Consider the following 26,910-nt stretch of genomic DNA (forward strand, 5'->3'; position numbering starts at 1 on the left):
GTTTTTGACCAACCCGTTTAAAATTATTAATAATTTGTTCCGATTAACTTAGTAGCTTGTCAATTTTTGCTGCTTTGTTTCCGTCACTTAGATGCAAGAAGCTCGAAAAGGGTGCCGCGCATTGGGATAAGTACGCTTGGTAGGTTTTACTATACTATGTAAAATTAGATCATTCATTCAAAATTGCATTATGATTAAAAAATTTGGAATCATATGCTATTATGTCAAACAACAAATATTAAGCTTTTAATCGAAATTAACTTACAAAATTTTAACAAGATAATAGTAAAAATAAAAGTCGATCATTCATAAACAAAAATTTAAGATCATGCTGCAGATCGAAAAAAAATATATGCATTTAATTTTTCATCGATCACAGCATTATACAGTAATCACAAGTATTTTGAAAAAAATTCTTTCGATTTTTATTATAAACAGTTCACTAGACTAAATATTTGACGAAAATAAATTAAAGAACAACTACAGAACTACAGGGCAACCAGATTGTATGGCCGTAAAAATGCTCGTTACAACTTTATGAAATTAAAACTGGTATTCATAGATTGAATGGCTCTTTTACCTATTCAACATTTAAAAGTTGGATGTAGACTGATACTTCACATAATATGATATCAACAGATGAATTTTATTTTATAGAGTCCTATGATCACGACGAAGACTCAAATATGTTATCTAGCAATTTTTTCAAAGCTTTTCCAATCTCGTTATCTTCTTTCTTCGGCGGTCTGGGTTCTTGATCTTTCGGTTTGTAATCGTTTGTTGAGTACTTGTCTAACCATGTAGGATCCCATTTAGCAAGGTAAGCTCTCAGGGCAGCTTCAGTAGTTCCAGGTTGAACACAAACCTCGGCACCACACCCAGGATGACAGTAGTTTGTTCCTCTTTGTGTATATTTACAGTTACCCAGTGAGGGCCCTTGACAAGCGAGGTGGTAAGGTACTATCTGTCTACTGTGGTAGTGGTATTCAATCTCACCAGTATCAGTAGGTCCAAAGTGTCCACCACATTGATCAACAACAGGTGCTGCTCCTCCAACATCTTGATAAGAAAATATTTTGAAGCCATCCATTGCCCATCCCATCAGCTTAGCATGCTGATATGGCTTAGCCCCATGTTCTATTCCTATTGAAGCATTTTTGAATGGTTCTAGGCACTCAGGTGACTTGTGGAAATGGTAGAGAGGTGGTCCTGCTGGTCCAGGCTCAGGTCCTGGTGGTATGTTTCCAAGCGGAGGGGTAACATGACCGCCGCAGGATAGCTGAATATCTGCTTCATCTATGCTTACATCTCCTGCATCATTGGGTCCTTGAACTCCAATCCCATTAATTGCAACTCCGGTAGAAGGACCGATGTTTTTCTCTCCCCCTACTGACTCTGCGTCATACATGTCACCAGGACGGTCGCTTCGTGTGGGGTTACCTACGAGTGGGATTTTGTAGTTACCTTCAAATGGTGTCCACACATCTCCATATTTCAATGAACCTGGACCATTGTCGCCTCCACAGATCAAATTTGGGAACATGCAAGTTCCTGCATCAATCTCAGCCTGCACGCAGTATCCAAATCCTAGCCCAATAGGACAGTAGAGATTCATGTAGAAATCAGGAACATTGTTGGAGGTGATGTATCTGAATTCCTCGTCTGTGGTCATTTCGAAGCAGTTTCCCCAGTTGTTGGTTGCATTAGCAAACTCCCACTCAATGACAGAGCAGTTTGCAGGCAGTTTGGGGTATTTAGAATAATCAGATATTTTCGTTTTGTACTCGTGACACCTAGGAGACAGGTCGCGGTAACCAGTGTGACACTTGTGCATTGCATGTTCTGAGACTGACGTCTTGAAAAGGTATTCGGGTTTGCATTGCACTGCAATTGCAAGGCAGAGAAGAGCTCCTACCTGAAATGGGTCAAATTAAGTAAGATAGTTCTTAAAAGTTGCTTACAAACTTGATAAATTAACAAGTTATCTCATAAAAACTGATTGGTTGAAAAGTGGACACCCATACTCACTGTTTTCAGCATGATTCAAACTGTTCTCTGACTTCTGTCACACTTTACTTATACAGCTCCTTCCTATTGAGATATCGGGATTGATAAAGAGATATATTGAGACCAGCTTTAGAATATCAAAAGCAACATTAAAATAATAACGACAGATTCTCAACTTCTATCATTGTAAAAACAACAGAAAGTCTACAGAAATATGTAAGCAAGCAGCAAGAAATCAATTACAAAACACATAACATAACATTTTTATTCACAGTTGCAGTACTAAAAATATCTGTCACATGAAACAATGAACCCTTCTCATGAACTTAGTTCCTCGTGACAAGCCTTATCACATCATGTCCAGTTCTCACATGTTTCATATTACAGTTCTGTCTTATTGAATTATCTCTGACAGTTACAAAGTCTTTTTGTGAGAAACTTGGCATTATCATTTTCTTATCTCTTGTTTTTTAAATAGAATTGCCAAAAATTTGTAAGAAAATTTTCGGTTTCAGTATGAAATGCTTTAAAACAGTTAATAACTTCGGAATGACCAGCCGAGAAATATTGATAAAGAATATTCAAAAGAAATTCGGTGATAATTCGTGCCAGTTACCTGTGATATGTGTGTGAAATTTGAAAATGTGACCTGATGACAGACTAACCACTGTTCGGCCAGGTAGGGATGACCTGATGCTATGAAGATGGAACTGAGTTATTCACAACTGAAGAGTTCTAGCGAGGCACGAGAGTCGGAGGAGATTAGGAACGAGACAAGGAAAAGAAGTCTCATTCTCCTCATTCACAGTTATTTAAATGAGCAGGGCTTTCTCAATGCAGGTATTTGTAATTTAGGATGGAGAGCCTTGGTTGAACTGTTTTTGCTGAGAACAATGAAAATTCCCCTTTCCCAGTTGATGTCGTTGTAATCTGTTTTAAGTATATATTTTCGTTGATACACTGACTTCTTTCATCCCAAAATAATTCGTCAAAATTTGATATAAAACTGAGATTTTGTTCACAATAATCGATTACATATTATCACTCAGCTTCAGCACTGATAGACGAGTCTAACATCTCCCTGAAGAAATATGCTCTCTGCGATAACATGGACCTCGAAACTGTTTTACATGTAAGTTCTTTGGACGGATAAATGTCACGTGGGTATTTAGTTGTTTAACGACAACTACACAGTAATGTCGCCTAGACTTGGATCCCACGGGTCATCTATTGATTCGTACAGGGTAGAAATAACTTGCATCTTATAGTTCACAGGTGTTATGACGTTTAATACCGACCTACAGGTGCCACGTGATCTGTCACGTGATCTGTAATAAAGTGTCACGTGGTGTGACTACATGTGCCAGGGACAAAAGGATTTCGCGATTATTTTGGCCAAAAATCGCGATACCGCGAAATTCAACAGTCTATACATTAAACTACACATAAAATTTGTCGCAAATAATGGGAAAAATCGCGATTCCGTACATGCCGCGATTTCCTTTTGTCCCTGACATGTGCAATGGTTTAAAAGTCAAACAAAAGTATTATCTCTTGAAATTGCGAAAGTGTGTTAAAAGAAACTTTTTTCTTAGTGTAATAGATTCTTCAATCACCACTTTAACATTTATCGCAGCAGCTACAATTTACGTTTTACAATAATAGTACATAGCATATTTAACAGATAGTCCCTTTGTTCAAAAGTTATTTATAATCTGTACTATTAAATGTTTAACATTAAAAGTAAGACATGTAATTCTAAAAAGATGAAAACAATTGCACGACCTGCACTCCAATTCACAGTTCTCTCCCCTCAGGAGTTCAATGCTTATTACAACGTTAAGTTTGGGAGGAATCCTAAAATAGTCAAGAAAATGGACACCTCCCACAGCAAGACCAACGGACATGCTCAGAGCAACGTGTCAAGAAAACAGTCCGGCAACTTGCCAAGGTATGTTAGCTTTCTTGTGACGTCATGTCACGTGGTGTGACGTCATGCCACGGGGTGTGACGTCACTTCGAATATATCGAATTTCAGAATGATCGATCGTATTGTTAGGTAAATGTACGTGAGTGTATTCGTCACTTAGATATGCTAAACTTCAAGTAAAACACGATTTTCTGCTCTTTGTAAAACCATGGTAAACTTCTTTAAGAAAAGACGTGATATATTGAAGTGGGCATATTTGCAGAATCTTACACTTAATTCGGTGTATTGAAAAGTCAAACTAAATCAGCGAAGAAACCTGATACAATAGAGAGAAAATTTGTCATGCTATTGGGGGCCTAAATTCCATTAATATTGTGAGTAGTAACTAAATGGGTACTAAGTCCGTAGTAAGTGGTCTCCAAGATGGTTACTAGGTTAGAAGTAAGTAAATGTTTACTAAGATGTTGTTACTGTGCTCCCTGATTCAACACACGTTTTTACTTTATCAATTCTTAGATAAATGTAACCAACGGATTATGTCCGTATGCTCCAAATTCCCTTTTAAATACGACCTTGGCTTTAAATATAAAGCTGGTCTCCCCTTTACAGCGGGGCTTTAAAATTTTTCGTATGCTCCAAAAATTTAAAGGTCGCCTTTAAATCTAAATACGAGGTCATCTTTATCGATAAAGGGGACCTGAACTTTAGCTACTTTGCCGGTATGCTCCAAAATTTGAAGACGAGCTGCTCTTAAAAAACGGTCATCTCCATATTTGGAGTGAGAATTGACCAAATAAGGCAGACCCAGTTTTACTTCCTGTTCACACCTTCCGGGACATCCGTCACACTTCCTCTCACTCAGGTATGGTTTACTGCAGCTTTTCTTTGATTTTTCAGCCTGACTGTGTAGGCATGTTGACTCAGTAATTCCTCCGTGTTCCTTTATAACATCCCTCTAAATCGTAATTAATTTTATCAGCCGATAAATTCGTCGTCACCGCGGTCCCCGCCCAGAAAAGATTCCTTGCTTTAACTTCAGCACTACGTCTAGTGAGCGGGTGCATCATACTGTCGCACCAATCATAAGATAGTTTGATAAATGAACTTGCTCCTCTCAGGTTGTGCAATACTTAGATCAAATTTTCGGCTACATGCCTCTGTAGGCTCTATCGTTAACTTGTACTGTGGTTTATATTGTTAGCTTTGCACTGTATTCTCCACTGCTACCTTTGTACTGTGGTCTCTATTGCTATATGACATATGTGGTCTCTATTTCCAGCTTATTACTGTATTACTGAAGTCTAACTTTTTACTCATGTCTCGATCGCTTGCTTTTTACTGTCGTTTTAGACAGGGCAAGCTCTGTACGGTAGTTTAGTAAATGTATTGATCGTTATTTCTGCCACTTCATTCGGATTAATTAAACCATTTTGTCAGTCGTGAATCGAGTCAGAGCAATGGAAGACGCATTAGATGTGCTTGAGAACGTTGAACCAAATGAATATGTCAGAAGACCTATGAAAGATCGAATGAACCCATTGAGTCAGTATGATGATACAGAGTTCTACATTCGTTTAAAAAAAACTTAAATCTGAAAAATCAAGCGTGGAAAGAGGTTTTTGCATTATACAACAATAACTTGGGTGTTAATCACCGCAGTATTGAGCAGCTCAAGAGCAAATGGGACAATCTGAAAACTTCTGCCAAGAAAAGGAGTGATGCACTGAAACGGCATCTAAATCAGACTGGAGCAGCCCCCAATCCTAAACTGAATCTGAGCCCGAATGAAGAAAAGATACTGGGAATCATGATGGGGGCCTTTGATCCAATCAAGAACGAATACGACAGCGATAACGCAATTGAGGAGAAGGAAACTAAAGTGGAGATGACTGGTTGTGTGAGCCCTGTTGCCACTGTGATTGATTTGGAAGAGGACTCCCGGCCAGAGGGTCAGCTGGAAGAGACAGATGACATGGAGACGGCAACAAGGAAGCGTGACGTTGACGTGATGAAGACACCAGGTAACAGTGGGACTGCCGCCTCTAAAAGACCCAAGACTCAGGCACAGACTGTAAACCAGCTAAGAATGGACTATATGGAGCTACAGAAGACGCTGCTGCTAGAACGGCACCAGAGATATATGCAGCTGATGGACACTTTGGAAACCTGTGCTAGGGAAACCTCCAGGTTGCGTGAAGAGAGACCAGAGCACAGCCAGCTGCAGGATTTGGAGACAAACACTCACCTGGCAGACCTCATCACCCAAAGTTTTGGGGTCATATCTGAGGACAACTGAATTTATACTAGTACCTGATAATATATGCAAATGATATGTACAGTTATACACAACTGCAATTTCTACCTACAATTTTTTTGACAATTTTATATACAATTTTTATTGACAAGATTTTACTGCACAATACGACAGTTTTATTCCTTTGTTTGACAAATATGGCCTTCGGTATGACAAAAACTTGAGCATCGCATTTCGTAAATTATCAGGCACAGTTCTAGTGCCATTTAAAGACGACCTTGTCGTTTAAAGTACATGGGGACCCTACTTTAAATTTTCTTCGTTTAAAGTCCAACTTTAAGGGTGACCTGGCCTTTATAATTTTGGAGCATACCGGTTTAAAGTCAGCTTTACAAGGTGCCCTTTAAATTTAAAAAAATGGCGTAAAAATTTGGTTTGCATGCGAAATTATACAAAACACAACTTTAAAGCTCAGCTGGGCTTTAAATGGGCTTTAAAGTCGACTTTACCGTTTGGAGCATACGGACATTAAACTATCACTAAAAGTGATAAGAGTGTTACTAAGATATTAATATAGAGTCTCAGCTATCAGTTTGAGTTTGAGGAAAAAAGTTGCTGGACATTAAAATCTTCGACTCTGCAAATATGCCCAATTTTAACTCGTAAGCGTTTGATGTTAATTGTTCTCTTGAAAACATGTTTGTAGAATCCATGTTTTGCTAACACAGTAATTATATTTTAGAATTTCTGATCATAAAAATTACATTGTGAGGTAGGCCTGCAAAGTGCAGCTGTTCTTTTTATCTCATAAAATCTTTGCAGAAGCCGCGCAACTTTGTTCTCCATTTATTTCAGCTTATTAACAGAAAACCTTCAAGCCAGGGCCAAACTAACAGGATTTGGTGCCCTCAGAAACAAAACGTACGACAAAAAACCACCGTCTCCAGAATCTCGGTTTGCATGGAATCGTCACGTTATACCACGTGACGTGACGTCACCGCATTATCACGTGACGTCACCACATAACGTGACGTCACCGCATCACGTGTAATTATTCGGACATCTGTGAGCATCATATTAGTGATTCCAGTGAAGCAAGTGATTAGTTTCAGCTAACCATGCCTAGCTGCCTTTTAGCCTTTTATGAGCTTAGTAGCTTAGTAGTATAGACTTTCATAGTGTATAGAACTATATCATATCACAGTATATAATGGTCACTTTCGTGTAGCACTTATAGTTAAATGTACTTTCTATCATAAAGTTTTAGCAGTTTAGAGTTTAAACGCACAACAAGGGCACAAGGGCACGACAAGGGCACAACAAGGGCACGACAATCGGCACGATTATCAGACTGTTTCCGTAGATTGTCTGTAGATCGACTAATGAAGAGAAAAATTACGCTGTAAAATGCTATAATAAGACTTATCAGCCCAATCAGTTAAAACAACGACTACCAAATCAATAGCTACTGTAACTTAAAATGTCTCTTATCAAGACCACGAAGAATACCAAAATACCGCGAAACATTAGTGTTAAACGGTGAAGTCCCAGCAGTACTACTCAAATATTTGTTTTAGTATGTTACATTGTAACAAGAGAAATGCCACGTGATCTGTACCACGTGATCTGTATTCAAGTGTCAGGTGGTGTGTGGTACTTAGCAGGCAGGAAACTATAGTTCTCTGTAAAATAACAGAGGTTCTGGCAGGAAGGGTTCTAAGGGTGAGAAAATATCGCGAATACTTTAATGTAAACAGTCGGGCTATTTTTTTTATCAATAAACTTTAAAATTGTTACACAAATACATCATTTTATTTCAAAAAAAATATCGCCGAATGACCATACATGCCTTGACAAGTGACCGAGTGTAAACAAAATTAGGGACACCGAAACACCAGTTGACCAGTAAACTGATCATAGCAATTACATCGGGCCCTATATGGGCAATTTCATGAAACATGAACAAGGAGGGGAAAAAATAAATTTCTGTTATGAAACTAGCTTTGATTGGAGTCTGAAAGAGAAGATCATAAACTGTAAGACACAAAAAACCGCTTATAAATATCTCACTTCGTTTCTGTGTTATCGCGTTTTCAAAATACCCATAAATTGTCATGTTTTACAGGCCAAAACTATTCTATAATAAAAGCTGTTTACTAAAAAGAGATTGTTGTAATATTCATTAATTCTTGATCTGTAAAGGTGCATACCACTTCACTGAAGCTGTATGCAAAATTTGGGACTCAAAATTTAAGCAGATTCGGAGCAATGCTATTCTACTTTCTCCTGTTTTTAGTGTAAATTACTATACATAATTTGACCAAAACCCATAATCATGGGTAGAGTGAACCGCTGCCAGTGTCTCTCTTTTTCAAACAAAAGGAAATGATATTAATTTGAGGAACCGTCCGCAAATGCAAATTGATACCGAGAATGAAATCGGTCGCTCGCTTTTCCCATTCAATAAGCTTTATTACAATTCGTAAGCCGTGAATGAATGGGAAAAGCGAGCGACCGATTTCATTCTCGGTATCAATTTGCATTTGCGGACGGTTCCTCAAATTAATATCATTTCCTTTTGTTTGAAAAAGAGAGACACTGGCAGCGGTTCACTCTACCCATGATTATGGGTTTTGGTCAAATATCATCTCTTTTTGATTATAATGTCAGGATAATTTACACAGTCGAAACTTCATTAATAAGGAGGTAATTTCAACAATTTTGAAATTTCACCTTGAAAACGTTTCCTTGTGTTCAGGTAGGTTTATCTGTCGATAACAGACTGAATATGGCACTTTTTACTCATTCAAGTTGGCATTTATTCATATATAATGCCATTTAAATATCGTGGGAAAGCAGAATATATTCGAAATCACGAATGAGCAAAATTCTCACCTTTCGCACATGCAAACTTTGAGCGGACGTTGCGTGCGCATACAATATTGAATCACCATAAATTTTTGCATAGTGGTATTTAATATATAGTTTGATAAGCATGCAAAGTTTCAGAAGATTTCAAAAAGAACTTGGATCACAACGGGACTCCAAAGTTGATAAAAATTGTGAAAATAACAATTTTCAGTGATTTTAGCTATTTTAAATCAATTTGGGCGTGTCCCCACGTGTGCAACTTTTCGATTTTTAACTTTAAAACTAGCCTATAACACAATTTAGACCTTTAAGAAGTAAAATTGAGCTCCACAACCCAACAGATAGCCCAACACCAGAGAATACTAATTCACAACTTTTGTGTTTTTATAAAATTATTCTTCAAAAAAGCACTAACTTCAATAGCGAATATTTTAATGAAGGAGTAAGGTAAGAAACTTTTCCGGTAGATTTTCAGAATGCTTGAACAATTATCTAAGATGAAAATGTCCTCAGATTTTGAATAAAATTACTCCTTAATGGTGTAAAATCGATTTGAAAAGTTGTTATTTTGTCAAAAATCAAGTTTTAAAAACACTTAAATTGATGACGTCATCAAGTGATGATGATGACGATAAATTATTTTTCAATATAAAGTAAACTAAAGTATAAACGATTATCTTTCAAACCTGTGGTTCGAAATGACTGTATCTTTTATACTTTTGAATCTACGGACACTTAAATGTAGGCTACAATTGACTGCAAAAAGCGTCTATACATACATATATATATATATATATATAGCTTCACGACAATCTGTTGTAAAACAGGGGTTCCAGAAAACCCACTTCCCGATACTCCTGAAACATGAAATTTTTTTTACAGTCGATTTGGACAAGGTCTAGACGCCCTGCAACGTTTCAGATCTCTGACTCAATTTTAACATGGTTTTTAAGGCACCTGAATATGGCGATTTTGGGTTTTTTACCTAATTTCGTATAACATGCTGGCGCGTATTTTGCGCAAATTTCTTAAAAACCTCCACATAACTATTTCTTATTCCTGTCATCTTTAACATTGAATTAGAATGTTTTGAACTTAAATATACCTGCTGAATTACTTTCGATGAGTCTTAATGCCTGGAAAACAGTAAAGGGGATATAATAGTATAGGGGGTAAATAGTGTTGTGAATATAAGGGCAACGGTTATGCTTGCCAGCATTGTGAAAAACAAAAAAGTTTTCTGCTGGCCACATTTCATGTTATTTCTTGCTGAAATCTTGCTAAAACAAGCTAACTCTGATGTCAAGACATAATGTACTTGTTTATTTAGATCCATAGATATCAGATCATATCAATACCAGCGTCAAGTAAGTTACATGTCAAGTAATTTACGTGTCAAGTAATTTACACATATGCTTTTTATTCAGTAATAGTAGTAAAACACAACAAGTAACTATTGTCAAACAGAATAAAAGTTATTTAAAAGTGATAATAGATTGGTTCTGGTCAGAATTTCATTAAAGAAATCTATAAAAATGGTTAAAAATGGTTAAAAATTGACTTTTCGAAAATAATACTTTACTTTACAGAAAATCCAGTGGCCTGCTTGAACACAAATTTTTGAGCTGGGAAACATTCGTACATTTACGCCCACCTACCTACTCTGTATAACTGGGCTAACTGTGGACCCAATCAGTGGATCAATCAACCAATTAAGGGGGCCGGGGGGGGGGGGTCTTCATCAAAATTATCTCGAAATTGATTTTATAGTTGTTTCTGATAGAGGAGAGTGATATCTATCAGCTGCTTTTGGTCCCATGGAAAAATATTGTTCCTAGCCAAAATTATCGCCAGTCAAAGGTCAGCGCTCATGTGTAATTGTATTGCGCGAGCGATTTTCAATCGCGCGCCCTGAAAATCGAGTCTAAAAATCTATCTCCTCCTACATTTTTTGAGCAATCACCCTGAAACTTTCAGGATATGTTCTAGGGATCATTTAGAAGATATCTGTCGAGCCGAATTTTGAGATAGGCCTTAGAAGATTTTGTATTCAATTTTGAAAATCTTGGACCTGGAAAAATCGTAAAAAAATGAGGTCCAAGATTTTCAAAATTGAATAAAAAATCTTCTAAGGCCTATCTCAAAATTCGGCTCGACAGATATCTTCTAAATGATCCATAGAACATATCCTGAAAGTTTCAGGGTGATTGCTCAAAAAATGTAGGAGAAGATAGATTTTTAGACTCGATTTTCAGGGCGCGCGATTGAAAATCGCTCACGCAATACAATTACACATGAGCGATGACCTTTGACTGGCGATAATTTTGGCTAGGAACAATATTTTTCCATGGGACCAAAAGCAGCTGATAGATATCACTCCCCTCTATCAGAAACAACTATAAAATCAATTTCGAGAGAATTTTGATAAAGACCCCCCCCCCCCGGCCCCCTTAAGGGGGCCGGGGTGTCTTCATCAAAATTCCCTCGAAATTGACTTTTTAGTTGTTTCTGATAGAAGGGAGTGATATCTATCAGATGCTTTTGGTCCCATGGAAAAATATTATTCCTAGCCGAAATTATTGTCGGTCAAAGGTCAGCACTTATGTGTAATTGTATTGCGCAAGCAATTTTCAATCACGTGTCCTGAAAATCGAGTCTAAAAATCTATCTTCTCCTACATTTTTTGAGCAATCACCCTGAAACTTTCAGGATATGTTCTAGAGATAATTTAAAAGAGATGAGCCAGACAGAATTTTGAGATAGACCTTTAAACATATTTTATTCGATTTTGAAAATCTTGGACCTCGTTTTTTGACGATTTTTTGAGGTCCAAGATTTTCAAAAATTGAAAATCGCTCGCGCAATACAATTACACATAAGCGCTGACATTTGACCGATCATAATTTCGTCTAGGAACAATATTTTTCTATGGGACCAAAAGCATCTGATAGATGTCACTCCCCTCTATTAGAAACAACTATAAAGTCAATTTCGAGAAAATTTTGATGAAGGCCCCCCCGGCCCCTTAATTGGCTTATGATAAACTGATATATCATTATTAATCATATATTACATAGTTCATACACTTAGCAAACAAATTAAAGAAATAGGGGCAGCTTTAAACAGTTAAAATCAAAGGATTGTGTAACAGTGTAAACTACTTGACACAAAAGAGTAACTTACTTTACAAGGAACAAAGGCTTCTACAGAACACAGCTATTAACCATTTACCAAAACAAACCCTTTCCAGTACAGGCAAGACATTTGCCAGTGTGCATGGAAAATATTTAAATGTTTACTCTCACACCTGGGCACAAAATGAGATTTCAATACACGTTGGTCAGGAATGTCAATTTGTGCCCTGTAATTTACTTTACATTTTCAAACGTGCCTCACTCAAAAGCCATAGCAGTTGGAGTAAAAATCTTAATATAGCTGTGTGTGGAGTACATAGGAGATGTTTCATGCAATTTATCATGATTCTGTTATGTTTGTGTAATGCTTGAGAGTCAGAATAAGGCCAAATTTTTGTGCAAAGTGTAATTTACTTTACGTGAAATCGCCCATATGCACCTATAAGTGAAGCGATGTTGCAACCAAGGCATGCTAGGTTTATTACATAGAACTAATAAGGTTACAGCCTAAAATATAAATATGATAAATAACAATGTACCATAAATCATAATTATAAACACACTTTATTGAACATATTTGATTAATTATACTTTTTTATATAATTTGACATTGTATGAAATATTAGTATAAATCTAAAATTGATTTCATTCAGTCTTCAAGCACTCTGAAGTGCTATCATATATTGCTAGGATATTTAAATATAATATCTAAACTGTAACCACTAGTAAACCACCGGCCGTTACTGTATCTTCAAATGCTTTAAACGCCAACTGAACTGGTATGGCTGATTGTATATTTAACAACATTGATCGCCCTGACACTGAAGATAAACATTAATAATTAATATTAAATTATTAGGTTCTACTGAGTGAATAATTAGTAACTAATTAGTAACTAATTAGTAACTAATTAGTAACTAATAAGTAACTAATTAGTAACTATTCCCTGTTACCAGACTACCTCTACCAAACCGTCCTCACACTACAATGATAGGGAGAACTGAACTTCACGCCGCAGGGTATTTTTTCTTACTTCTACCCCTGATTAGTAATTAATTACAATTAGTAACTAATTATAATTAGTAACTACCTCTATCTGTTCTTCTTCTTCTTGATACAGTGAAACGATAGACTCCGGAAAATATCAAAACCAGTCCGACTAAATATCTAAATTTTGGACGTATTTTATGTCAGGAACTTTAGACCTACAGAATTTGTTGTCCGGAGTTTAAAGGTTTCACTGTTGTTGATTTAAGATCAGTAGTTTTGATTCTTGAACTTTCTGATAAGTTTGCTTCTATGCTGCCTGCATCTTTGCTTATGTGAACTGTAGATTTCTGATATGTTTGCTTGAAATCTTCGATTTTCGTGATCAGTCAAACATTGAAATTTAAATGTTAGGTCATCATTTAACTGGAATCCTCTTTTGCTTTATTATTTAATAATCCAACTGTTTAATTCTTTAAAATCAAGTATATATACCATCTAGACCAACCAAGCCTGATGGTGGGTATGTAATACAAGTAATTTTGTTTTAGATATATCATCAGATTCTGAATAAACCAACACCATTGTGCTATTAATGAAACCTGCGTTTCAAAATTCACCGCTTACTCCAGTAGCAGGGAGGGGTTGAGTGTGCACTTCGATGTATAGAGTTTTTTGCTACTGAATCGGGTTAAATAGCTATAGGTCATTGGTAACTCAAATCACCGAGGGGCGCATTTTGTATCGCTAGTCCCAGTCCTACAGGGCGAAATTTCTAAATTGCCCTCAGGCGAAAATTTGGGATTTTTGTATCTCGGCTTCTAAAAGACTTAGAGATTTGAATATTGGCTTAAAATAACCGCAATAGCCTTATTTATATACAAGTTATGAAGCAATCTAAGGTCTCAAGTGCCTAGTTTTAAAGATATTCACGAAAAACCGTTTTTTGGCTCATCGCAGCCTGAAATACCGGATTATTTTTTATCTCGAGCTAGAATGGTCGTAGAAACTTCTCCTATATTGAAAAATATGCGCAATGAGCACATTTATATAAGACTTATGAATCATTATATGCTCTAAAATGCTTATTTGTAGAGATATTAGCAAAAATCGGTCATTTTGGTTACACCAATACAAATTTGGTAATTCATTTTGTCTTTTTGTTGCAAATATTCACGTTGCAATTTTCAAGATGCGGTTTGTTGCTATCGATAGGGCTTTATATGCTATTGCATGGTTTTGATACAATCCTTCAGCACCTGACATAGGCAATAGGGGTCACAAACCCTGAAATGTCAGGAACTGGGCAGTGGCCGAGATAAATATTTGATAATTACTTGGACTCTTGACTCACATACATCTTTTCAACGGTTAGTTAGACATCTTAAACCAGTATTGAACGTTGAGTGAAACTTCTGATCCATTTGTAGCTCAGGTGATGTGCCCCAGAACCTCACGCCTGAGTGACAGTGGGCCTTATCGATCATGAGCAGCAAATCACAATGTTTTTGGGCCTCAGAGACAAGGGCATTCGTACTCTTGGCTTAAATTGGCTCTTCGTTAGTATCATCGATCAGGTTTCTAACTTCTATATCATCTGCCTGTCTACTGTCTAGTGTCCATCCGTCTCTTTGGGATTCATTATTACTTCAAGTTCAGCCATTTCGCTTCTGTTCAACTGTAGGCGTAATGAGGGACTTCAGTCCAGCAATAAAGTCAATATCTCTAGATTTAGCAATATCTGGTTTCGCTACTTTTAAGGTAATTGTGTTCAGCAAGAAAGTTTGTAAGTTTTCAGTCGTACTGCCCCAAAATATTGGCCCCCAGGGCACCAGTAATGCTGGAGCACTGGTAATGCACATGGTAATTATGCTGATTTTTTGCTTAACATAGCTCATTTTTAAGTTCCTTTTTCAGCAGTCTTCCCTATCATACTGCTATACTGGCAAAAAACAGATTCACCTCCTTTATCTCTAAATATAATTTTGAACCTTGGCGATACAGGTTAGATCGAATGTCCACCAACCTCGTGCCCCAATTATTGTCAGCCCCAGGACCCCTCGCACCTGCAACTTTGAGTCCCAAAACTTGAAGAATTTCGGGCCCAACGATACCTGTCCTTCAGTGACTCTGTGCCCCACATAATTCTAATTTATGACTCAATGTAAATTGTAAATGCTAAGATGGACATTCGATAACCTGTAGAGCTCAGGTTCAAGATTATATTTAGAGATAAAGGAGATGAATCTGTTTTTATTGCCAGTATGATAGGGAAGACTGCTGAAAAAGGAACTTAAAAATGAGCTATGTTAAGCAAAAAATCAGCATAATTACCATGTGCATTACCAGTGCTCCAGCATTACTGGTGCCCTGGGGGCCAATATTTTGGGGCAGTACGACTGAAAACTTACAAACTTTCTTGCTGAACACAATTACCTTAAAAGTAGCGAAACCAGATATTGCTAAATCTAGAGATATTGACTTTATTGCTGGACTGAAGTCCCTCATTACGCCTACAGTTGAACAGAAGCGAAATGGCTGAACTTGAAGTAATAATGAATCCCAAAGAGACGGATGGACACTGGACAGGCAGATGATATAGAAGTTAGAAACCTGATCGATGATACTAACGAAGAGCCAATTTAAGCCAAGAGTACGAATGCCCTTGTCTCTGAGGCCCAAAAACATTGTGATTTGCTGCTCATGATCGATAAGGCCCACTGTCACTCAGGCGTGAGGTTCTGGGGCACATCACCTGAGCTACAAATGGATCAGAAGTTTCACTCAACGTTCAATACTGGTTTAAGATGTCTAACTAACCGTTGAAAAGATGTATGTGAGTCAAGAGTCCAAGTAATTATCAAATATTTATCTCGGCCACTGCCCAGTTCCTGACATTTCAGGGTTTGTGACCCCTATTGCCTATGTCAGGTGCTGAAGGATTGTATCAAAACCATGCAATAGCATATAAAGCCCTATCGATAGCAACAAACCGCATCTTGAAAATTGCAACGTGAATATTTGCAACAAAAAGACAAAATGAATTACCAAATTTGTATTGGTGTAACCAAAATGACCGATTTTTGCTAATATCTCTACAAATAAGCATTTTAGAGCATATAATGATTCATAAGTCTTATATAAATGTGCTCATTGCGCATATTTTTCAATATAGGAGAAGTTTCTACGACCATTCTAGCTCGAGATAAAAAATAATCCGGTATTTCAGGCTGCGATGAGCCAAAAAACGGTTTTTCGTGAATATCTTTAAAACTAGGCACTTGAGACCTTAGATTGCTTCATAACTTGTATATAAATAAGGCTATTGCGGTTATTTTAAGCCAATATTCAAATCTCTAAGTCTTTTAGAAGCCGAGATACAAAAATCCCAAATTTTCGCCTGAGGGCAATTTAGAAATTTCGCCCTGTAGGACTGGGACTAGCGATACAAAATGCGCCCCTCGGTGATTTGAGTTACCAATGACCTATTTAACCCGATTCAGTAGCAAAAAACTCTATACATCGAAGTGCACACTCAACCCCTCCCTGCTACTGGAGTAGCTATATTAATAACACCAGCACCGCTGCACGCTAAATTTTGCAGAGATAACTTTACTAGCTTACTTTCCTCAGAATGTCAGGTCATTGTGTCCCTCACTGCACAAGATGAGGGTAACAATTAACAATAGACTCATGTTAAAAATATTTAACGGTAAAATATCACGTGACCTGTTGTGGAATACCACGTGTTCACTGATCACCATAACTTTATGTTTCCTGTGGTCATGTGTTTTTTGCCACAGCTTGTTTTACGGCTGGCACTTTAATATTATGTATTGTGATAAGTCTCACAATATATATTGTTTAATATAACAAGTTGTACTCCGCACATACATAATATATATATATATATATTGGAATATTACTATACATTGTGTGTCTCATGAAAACCAGTCAAACATTAAATAATTGAGGTTTGTTTTTCAAAGCATTCTTGTAAACCATTTAGAGATTCATTAAGCATCTTGCGGCTGAACGCTCCCTTTTTTCCATATTATGTCTCATTTAAAGCATATTAACTCAGCAAAACCACTTAACTTCATAATATTAAATCAATTCTAATCACCGATAATATTCTTTTCATTTATAATCATCTCGGCAACGAAATATAAGATTTAATGAAATGACAGATAACCGAAGAGGCTTCCGTCATGTTCAAGTGTGGCCACTTGGCCAGGCAAATGTCATTATTAACCTTAGCAACGGTTATCTCACCTTAGCAACGGTTATCTCACCTTAGAAACGGTTATCTCACCTTAGCAACGGTTATCTCACCTTAGAAACGGCTATCTCACCTTAGCAACGGCTATCTCACTTGCTTCATTTGTATCACATGCAAGTTGCATCATTCTTAGCACATTTTGCATAATTTGCATCAGAATATGTGCATAATTTGCATCAATTGCACCATAATTTGCATCAGGAGCATCATTTACAATAGTTGCAATTTCAGCAATTATTGCCTAATCAAAACCACATACTGCACTATGCAATACTCTTTCCTTTGCACGAAACTTAATTTTTTCCTTTAAATTCACAAACAAACTGTTAAAAAGAATTTTTCTAAAGATTATTTCATTTCCTTTTCTTAATTAATGCATGATACAGCTGATAGATCTTGCTACAGGTGGGGAGGTGAGCCATAGTTTGCTGACACGTGACAGCGATTAACCGATCAAATGTCACGTGTCTTAACATGGTACACCCCCAATCAGTAGCATATAAACACGTGCATGGCGCATGTTAGTATGGTGTAATGAGACGATTTATTATGAGATTGGGGACGGATCAAAATTAAAAAAATAGAAAAAAAAGGTCTGAGTTGATCTTAAAAGTAATTAACTTCCGTCTCTATTCAGGATATCAGAAGGAAACAGTCCAGCTCCGAAAAAACAGGAAAAGAGGAGGATTAAAAGCGCAGAGAAGAAGGAGGATCGTGGTAACCATGGTAACGATAATAGTGTGGAGCAGGATGCTGCTAAGTTCGATATGGGACTAACTGGTGAGCAGCCAATCAGATCACTGGATTTCTAAACTGTACCACATGACAACCAATCAAAATACGCGAAAGAAAATCAGTAAAACACAAAGTTTTCTCACGATTCAACCAATCAGAGGTCAGTATTAAATTATTAACGTCACGTGTTTATCCACCAGGTACAGCAGTATCCCAGAAGAAGGCAGATAAAAAAGGGAACTACAAGACGATAATAGACGTTAAGCAGATGTTGCATGATACTATACATGATCCAAACCAGGGGTCATTGTTGAATGGGTGTGACGATAAGTTACTGAAACCACTCGCTCAGTTTGCTAACAGGTAACTGGTAGTAACCAAAAAGTAATCAAATAGTAACCGAATAATAACCAAATAGTAACCAAATAGTAACCAAATAGTAACCAAAAAGTAACCAAATAGTAACCAAATAGTAACCAAATAGTAACCAAATAGTAACCAAATAGTAACCAAATATGATAGTGACCAATTAATGATTGTTAACAAATAGTTACGAAACAATGTTACTAAATGACTATAAATTAACCAGTGACCACGTCTTTTATTACAGTACTGAACATTTCTACTAGTAGATAGTATTTTTTAACCTCAGGAATATGCTTTAAACCATAACACTGTATTTCCTCAGAGACATGCGTGAGTTAGCAGCAACAATATCACGCGACATCTATCTCAATAACCCTAATGTGAGGTGGAGTGATATATTCGGGTTGGAGGCTCCAAAGAGAATCATGAAGGAGGCTGTTGTGTACCCCATTAAATACCCTCAACTCTTCACTGGTAAGTAACTTTAGTTCCTAATTTATTGAATAAATATTTATTCAGTGTTTTACTTTCACCCATTATAGCTTCCTAAGACAATTTAGATGATTTTCAAAGCATTGGGAACAACTACCAATACTTTCTATCAACCAATATTAAAAACTCGAATTGTGCATGATGTTATTTTATTTGTTCGAGACACAACTGTTGCTTTGTAATTATTGTAAAACTTGTAAATTGTTGCCATCAACTGTTAAACTCTAAAATAAATTTGTGTCCAACTGTCCGTAATTTAAAATGTTTAATATTTTGCGTGTCTAACAATCTTCCTAAAATTCTACTTTCTAAAATCATTAAGTTCAACAATGCAATTTTTGTGGTAAGAATCTAAAATTTGATTCAGATAAGCAATAAGCAGACTATTGTGAGAAACGCAGCGTAGTCTACAGCTGCGGTGAGGTTACCATGGCAAACTAGTGACCAACCAATCGGAACACTGTATTCACACCACGTGACACAAACCAACCAATAAGACACAAATTAATCGCTGAATACTTCAACTCTTGCTTTAGATTAACCGCTGATCACTTGTCAAACCAAAAATAACAAACTGGCTCATCATGTATCCACGACATAATATGATCGGTTAAATTTCGTATATTTAGCATATTTCGCATATTTACCTAACTTCACCTTCTTGTTCAGGTATATTGTCGCCGTGGAAAGGATTATTGTTATACGGACCTCCCGGCACAGGTGATATATTATTCATTATTTTAAGTTATTTGGTAAAATATTTTTCAATTATTTGGTTTAATAAACAGTTAAAGGTTTACATAAAAGTTTGCTTAAAGTTTTACTTGAATGATAGTTAACTTGAATCATATTAGGCCAAGTAAGCAGTCTGCTATTTTACTCTATTTTATTGCATACTTCTTCTTTATACTATACTAGTTGTTGTGCACAGAACAGGGAGATTTACAGCACAAACTAAACATAACAACACGCATATTAGAGGCTCTGTAAGTTTAGAAAACTAGACGGCAAGAAGAAGATAACTTTATCACTTTATCACTTAGTAATAATTATGTGGGATTATAATAAAAGCTACTAATTGCAAAGCTAAAGTTTCAAATTTTCGTCTAGATTTTAACACGGATACAACCTTTTTGAGCTATAGGCCGTTCCCCTCGCTCAAGCAGGTCTAGTTCATCCACAAACAATATACATTTTCGAATTACAAACAATAGAAAGTCTGAAAATAACGGTGAAGTGTGAAGTGAGCTCACAAGATTTACAACATGCTAAAAAATGTTAAAATATCCATCTTTAAAACTCATCTTCTCTTCAGGAAAGACACTCCTAGCTAAAGCTGTAGCTACTGAATGCAACACAACATTTTTCAACATCTCCGCCAGCAGTATCGTCAGCAAATGGCGCGGAGACAGCGAGAAACTAGTCCGCGTACTATTCGAACTAGCCCGATACCACGCACCCTCCACCATATTTGTGGACGAGCTTGAAAGTCTCATGTCACAGCGTGGCAGTACAGGCGGAAACGAACACGAAGGTTCCCTTCGGATGAAAACAGAACTCTTAGTCCAAATGGACGGATTAGCAAAATCAGACGATCTAGTATTCCTGTTAGCTGCCAGTAACCTTCCCTGGGAATTGGATCACGCTATGCTTCGGAGGCTAGAGAAACGTATTCTAGTGGACCTACCCACTGCAGAGGCGAGGAAGCAAATGTTTAAACATCACCTGCCTCCTAAGATTGCTCAGGAGGGCGGGGTTATGATCGAGTGTAATTTGAACTATGATAGATTAGCTGACATAACAGAGGGTTACACTGGATCTGATATACAGCTGGTGTGTAAGGAAGCTGCTATGAGGAGAGTAAGGAGTATTTTTAGTGTGCTGGAGGAAATGGAGACAAATCCGGATAATCCGAATAGACCAAATAAACTGAAAATAGATCCGGTTACTACTGCTGATGTTGAGGCTGCTTTGCAGAGCACTAAGCCCTCTGCGAGGAACTTGCAGCCTAAGTATAATGCTTGGAGAAAACAGTATGAGAGCGCTTGATTGAATTTAATATTTTGTTTAAAAATGTTGTAAAATACCATACATTCCCACCTTTAAGTCCTTGATTTCTTATGGACAAAATGCGTCTCTACTGACATTAGAACCGAACATCTGCTTCGTTACAGATGAGTAAATTTGATTTTATCTCAAATAATTGATTTGTCTAATAATGCGGTTTTTCGTCATGTGGTCATGAGATATGACGAATGAACATCCATCAATCTACGCGAATAAGGATAATGCAATCGAGCAACGAATTTAGATTCAGTAACTGTATCTTAATTTTCGAGAAAAAGCAAAGTATTCTGCAATCACCACTTTTTAGTCTCTTACGTGTGTCGTAATTTTTTCAACTTTTTTTCTTGTGAATACGTTGTTACTTCAATTTGTAAATTAAAATTTTGCTGTAAATATATGCTCATCTAAATTATTATTTTGAATTTATTGTTTGCAATTCTTTGCATTTGTTGCTAGGCGATCATTCACACAGTAGCACCATATCACAAATTTCATTTAATGCAACGTTATTGGCCATCACGACGGAAAATTTTTAATTTGGCGTCGATTACAAACAACATTTTGATGTAGAAAAAGTGTTTTTCAGCAGCTAGTGCAGTAAACGCGCGGCCGGCGCAAGTGCGCTTGCATTGCATGCGCGCAGTTGGCCCTGAGCTGGCTTGACCTGGATCAAAATGATTAATGAGGGTAAATTCCGAACTCCAATAATATTTTATATTTTGTTGGCTGAAAATTCACTGATGAAGAGCATCGGGACCAAATACTGGAACCCTGTATTTTATAATCCTTGTCAATCTACTGGTGTTCGTGAACTGAAACGCGACTGAACCCTTTGCAAAGTTGTAGGTGGCTGGGTCATTAATGAGATTAATCATCAAGGATTCATATCATTATATATCATCAAAGATTATTGGTAATGTGGCTTTTTTTCCAATTAAGCAGTTCTTGATCAGGATTGTGAGGGATCCTCTGTCTGCACAGTGGTCTGTGCATGGTATGCTGTGTTATAGTCTGCCATTACAATTTACACAAATATATAGTGTTATTATATATTATTTAGCATATATACATTATCTTATATTAATAATACAAACTCAGCAATTGAAAATAGTTGAGGCAATGCTGGAGAGTGAGCCACACCCAGACAGTATAACGCATACTACACGGATGAGCGATCATTCCCAAAGACTCAAAGATATAATACCTATATCCTAAAAATCGCTGAACTTTCTACTGGTAAAATGCGCGGAACCAGTATTTAGTACTTTAGAAGCATGTATTTAAGTATCTACTATCTAGTTATTTAGCAGTTAGTAGTTAGTTCAGTCACTAAATTTTTCTAAAATGGTCATTATCTTTTCCTGAGGACTGAAAATACACCCGTTTTAAAGAAGGCTTTCAAGCCAGGTTTGTTGTTGGTAATAGATATACGGTTATGGTTATAGGTAAGATAAGTTTAAGACATAGTTAGTTTCGGCTTGTAAACCATAACCATTTTTCATGTTTGACAAACCTTGCAGACTGAAACTACTCATTTGGAGATTCTAGTCTGTCGCCAAAATTTGAAAATCGGATTGTCGGAGCCCGCCACGCCCTTTCTAGCCTGAATTAATGCATGAACGACTTTTAACAAAATTACGCCTTATAGCTAAGCATATCAGTTCATTTACCGTGTTTACATGACCCCAGGGATTGGTAAACGTTTATATTACCACGTTTATAATTAATTAGTCGAGTCACACATGGTACTGCTATCCCTGTGGTTAATCTTCCTCCGCAGGATCACCTCTTAGCAATCTTGTTGGTTCACACCATCCATTTCAAGCTCTGCCATTGGCCCACGTGGTGTATCCCAAGCAGTTCTATTGGCTCACAGTTCTGTCAGGTGATCGTCAGATCCTGAGCTTTCTAACAGTGAAACGGACGTCATGACGTTCCTTGTCCAATACCTGGATTACCTGCCCATTGAGGGAGAGTAAATCAGCCCGCGTGCCGTCTATCATACACCACGTGCAAATGATTACGATCACGTGATGCACAGTGCACGTGCAGCATTTAGCTAATTATACTTGTCACGTGATGTGGGCCGCTTTGCAGCTGTCAGGCAAGCAATCTCTGTAATTTGCGAGAGTGTACGATTCGACTGACTCGACCAACACTCGTTATTTTATCGTGCCTCGTTTTTCCATCTTAATCTGCGAGAGTTAGACTTATCCACTGACCAATTTAACCACCATTATTCTGAAATCACCATTATAATGACTAATTTTATCACTATTACCACTTTGGCTATTCTGTCAAAGGCGTTCAAATTCCCCCAAAGCCACTTCTCACTGCCTTCAATTACGGCACTCTATTCAACTGCTTCGTAGGGTTTTGATTATTCATAAGGTTTGCGTTTCTAAGTACAATTAATCATAAGCCTTATAACGTTATAACTTCATTTTAACGTTAATGTTATTATATAAGTATATAAGATACGATGGTTATAGCAGTTCATTATATAATATTTTACCAAAACCCATAATCATGGGTAGAGTGGACCGCTGCCAGTGTCTCTCTTTCCCAAACAAAAGGAAATGATATTAATTTGATTGACCGTTCTCAAATGCAAAATGATACCGAGAATGAAATCGGTCGCTCGCTTTTCCCATTCATTCACGGCTTACGAATTGTAATAAGTTTCGATTGATTACATCAATCAGATGCTGTAAAAATCTCTTTGGGTTGCGTTCGGGTCGATACCTAGTATTTCGGGGTAAGGGTGGTAGCTATTACTTATTGAATTAGCTGAAGTTTATTGAATCTTTATTGCCGAGTACAGCTACCTTTGGGTAGTTCTTCTTAATCTATTACAATTGTAAATGAATGGGAAAAGCGAGCGACCGATTTCATTCTCGGTATCATTTTGCATTTGAGAACGGTCAATCAAATTAATATCATTTCCTTTTGTTTGGGAAAGAGAGACACTGGCAGCGGTCCACTCTACCCATGATTATGGGTTTTGGTAAAATATCATCTCTTTTTGATTATAATGTCAGGGTACTTTATAAAGTCGAAATATAAACTGATATCTTCATTAATAAGGAGGAAGTTTCAACGATTTCGAAATTTTTCCTTTAAAAACATTTCCTTGTGTTTTGGTAAGCATATCGGTCGATCACTGACTGAATATGCCACTTAATACTCATTCAAGTTGGCATTAAATTCATATATAATGACATTAAACTGTCGTGGCAAAGCAGAATTTGTTGGAAATCACGAATGAGCAAAATTCTCACCTTTCGCACGTGGAAACTTTGAGCGGACGTTGCGTGCGCATCCAATATTGAATTGCCGTAAATTTTTGCACGTAATTGTTTTATATATAGCTCGATAAGCATGCAAAGTTTCAAAGTATTTCAAGAAGAACTGTAATCACAACAGCACTCTAAAGTTGACAGAAAATGACGAAAACAGCAATTTTCAGTGATTTTAGCGATTTTCTATCAATTTGGGCGTGTCCCCACGTGTGCAACTTTTCGATTTTCAACTTTAAAACTAGCCTAATGCACAATTTATACCTATAGGAAGCAGAACTGAGCTCCACAACCCAAGGCATGGCCAAACACCAGAGAATACTAAATCGCAAAATTGACGTTTTTATAAAATAATTCTTCAAAAAAGCACAAACTTCAATGACGAATATCTTTATGAAGGAGCAAGCTAGAAAAATTTTCCGGTAGATTTTCAGAATGCTTGAACAATTATCTCAGATGAAAATTTCCTCAGATTTTGAATACAATTACTTTTTAATGGTGTAAAATCATTTTTAAAAGTTATTACTTTGTCAAAAATCAAGTTTTAAAAACGGTTAACTTGATGACGTCATCAAGGGGTGTTCATGACGTCAAATAATTTGTTTATACAATGTAAACTAAAGTGTAAACAATTATTTTCAAGAACTGTGGTCGGAAATGGCTGTATCTTTTATACTTTTGAATCTATGGACAATTAAATACAGGCTACAATTGACTGGCAAAGCGTCTATCCCTGAATATATATATGTATGTATATAGATATCACGACAATCTGTCGTAAAACAGGGGTTCTAGAAAACCCACTTCCCGATGCTTCTGAAACCTGAAACTTTTTTTGCAGTCGATTTGGTCAACGTCTAGACGCCCTGAAAAATTTCAGATCTCTAACTCAATTTTAACATGGTTTTTAAGGCACCTGAATATGGCGATTTTGGGTTTTTTACCGAATTTCGTATAACAGTGCTGGCGAGTATTTTATGCAAATTTCTTAAAAATCTCAACATAACTATTTTTTATTCCTGTCATCTTTGACATCAAATTAGAATGTTTTGAACTAAAAATAAATCTGTCGAACGACTTCCGATGAGTCTTAATGCCTGAAAAACTCCTGCCGGAGGCGGCGGCCTTCGGCCGCCGCCTCCGGCCGGAGTGCACGCTTCGCGTGCACGAAAGAGGCCTGTAACGTGTACCAAAGGGGGTATAATAGTAAAGGGGGTATAATAGTAAATGGGGTACATAGTATACCCACAATAAATGCAACGGTCGTGCTTGCCAGCACTGTGATCTGTTTGGAAGGAGGATGGCAAACAATAGATTAAAGGATATTGACTGCAGTCATTCCCATTTCTTGTGTTCACTTGATAGATCACTATCAACACTACTGCACATGCATATAATGCATATAATGCAAATAGGAGAGCCAATGATCTGTTATTTTGTAAATTTTCATTATGTAGGTGACATTTTAGTAAATTTAGGACGATCCTCATTCCCTGGTCAGATGAATAAGTTAAACCTCGACCACTTCTAAATTGCTTTACTGATTCACATCACTTTTTGGGATATACGTAGGAATTTAGCAATATTTCACGCTCTACAGTATTGCTTGAACTAGAATTGCACACTCAGCCAGTTTCATTACTGTATCCATTAATCTTTATTTCCGGTCATATTTTGGGGAAGTCGAACGCCTTCATTTGATGAGATGACGCTAACATAAGGGCACGATATTCTGATTTGATTTAAGCTCAGGGCACAATCTAATCAATATGGATCATCAAGAAATTGAAAATAAATAGTCCAGTCCAGCAGAGAGTAGTTACACTTACAGAGAGCAGTATACTTATAAACAGAGGAGTATCAAACATATCATCCAAAGGTTTAATCTCTAGATTGGTAAACGGTCATCTCGCAGTGTTTCAATATGTGTGTCTCAACGTACATTTAACTTATAAGCTGCCTGCTTCGTCAATTTAACCTCTTCCATTTCATTTAACTATTCCAGGAAGAAACTCATTCGGCCCTGTCAAATTATCTTCTGAAACTTCTTAATCAGGAGACACTTTTTAATTGTTTTCCGATTTTATTGCAATCTCACCTTTCCTGGCAATCGACGATGACTAAGGATAAGTTGGGACCCCCCTCCCCCCTATAAAGAATAAGTTGGGACCCCACCCCCAGAGCCTGATAAAATTCTTATTATTCACATTAATAACTTATCCAATACATGTGCGATGCGCACATAAGAAATATCGATGATGATCATTAAATCGTTACAAAGCCACTACTTATACCTGACTACCCACTACCCACTACTATACCTGACATTGCAAGCTTCTTCGTGACATTAGCCTTCTAAATTAGAGGGTAACGACTTCCGTGCTGCTAGCCCAGTGCAGCTGCATGGGTACCTTGCTCATATTCGTGCCTTGTGTTTGGGGAGTTACCCGGTCCTGTTATGACATATTTATAACTTTGTATTTTTA

General features: G+C 37.0%; 2 protein-coding genes across 6 annotated transcripts; one reads left to right on the forward strand and one right to left on the reverse strand.

Moving 5' to 3' along the window:
* Positions 1 to 235: 235 nt before the first annotated feature.
* Positions 236 to 2,172, reverse strand: LOC134813889 (uncharacterized). Its single transcript, XM_063821791.1, has 2 exons — positions 2,029 to 2,172; positions 236 to 1,915 (listed from the first exon to the last, which is right to left on the reverse strand). Exons 1-2 carry the CDS (start codon positions 2,038 to 2,040, stop codon positions 668 to 670), a joined length of 1,260 nt encoding a protein of 419 aa, XP_063677861.1. The 5' UTR covers positions 2,041 to 2,172; the 3' UTR covers positions 236 to 667.
* A 105-nt stretch (positions 2,173 to 2,277) lies between these two features.
* LOC134813888 (katanin p60 ATPase-containing subunit A-like 2) lies at positions 2,278 to 21,547 on the forward strand. 5 transcript variants are annotated; one of them, XM_063821788.1, is made up of 9 exons: positions 2,278 to 2,847; positions 3,057 to 3,139; positions 3,825 to 3,958; positions 13,153 to 13,215; positions 18,103 to 18,245; positions 18,401 to 18,563; positions 18,889 to 19,040; positions 19,728 to 19,778; positions 20,374 to 21,547. In XM_063821788.1, exons 1-9 carry the CDS (start codon positions 2,706 to 2,708, stop codon positions 21,105 to 21,107), a joined length of 1,665 nt encoding a protein of 554 aa, XP_063677858.1. In that variant the 5' UTR covers positions 2,278 to 2,705; the 3' UTR covers positions 21,108 to 21,547. The 5 variants fall into 5 exon arrangements, with proteins under 5 accessions (XP_063677858.1, XP_063677856.1, XP_063677857.1 ...); XM_063821786.1 differs by lacking the exon at positions 13,153 to 13,215 and adding an exon at positions 7,047 to 7,145 and having other exon boundaries at positions 2,279 to 2,847; XM_063821787.1 differs by lacking the exon at positions 13,153 to 13,215 and adding an exon at positions 7,047 to 7,112 and having other exon boundaries at positions 2,279 to 2,847.
* Positions 21,548 to 26,910: the final 5,363 nt, after the last annotated feature.

This window comes from Bolinopsis microptera, chromosome 4, assembly GCF_026151205.1.
Source record: "Bolinopsis microptera isolate Bmic1 chromosome 4, MBARI_Bmic_1.0, whole genome shotgun sequence".
In the NCBI taxonomy this organism is placed as follows: domain Eukaryota; kingdom Metazoa; phylum Ctenophora; class Tentaculata; order Lobata; family Bolinopsidae; genus Bolinopsis; species Bolinopsis microptera.

Coding starts and splice junctions, on each gene's coding strand:
- LOC134813888 (XM_063821786.1), top strand. CDS start 2,706: ATGAAGATGGAACTGAGTTATTCACAACTGAAGAGTTCTAGCGAGGCA. Junction 18,564..18,888: donor CTCGCTCAGTTTGCTAACAG/GTAACTGGTAGT, acceptor GTATTTCCTCAG/AGACATGCGTGAGTTAGCAG. Junction 19,041..19,727: donor ATACCCTCAACTCTTCACTG/GTAAGTAACTTT, acceptor CTTCTTGTTCAG/GTATATTGTCGCCGTGGAAA.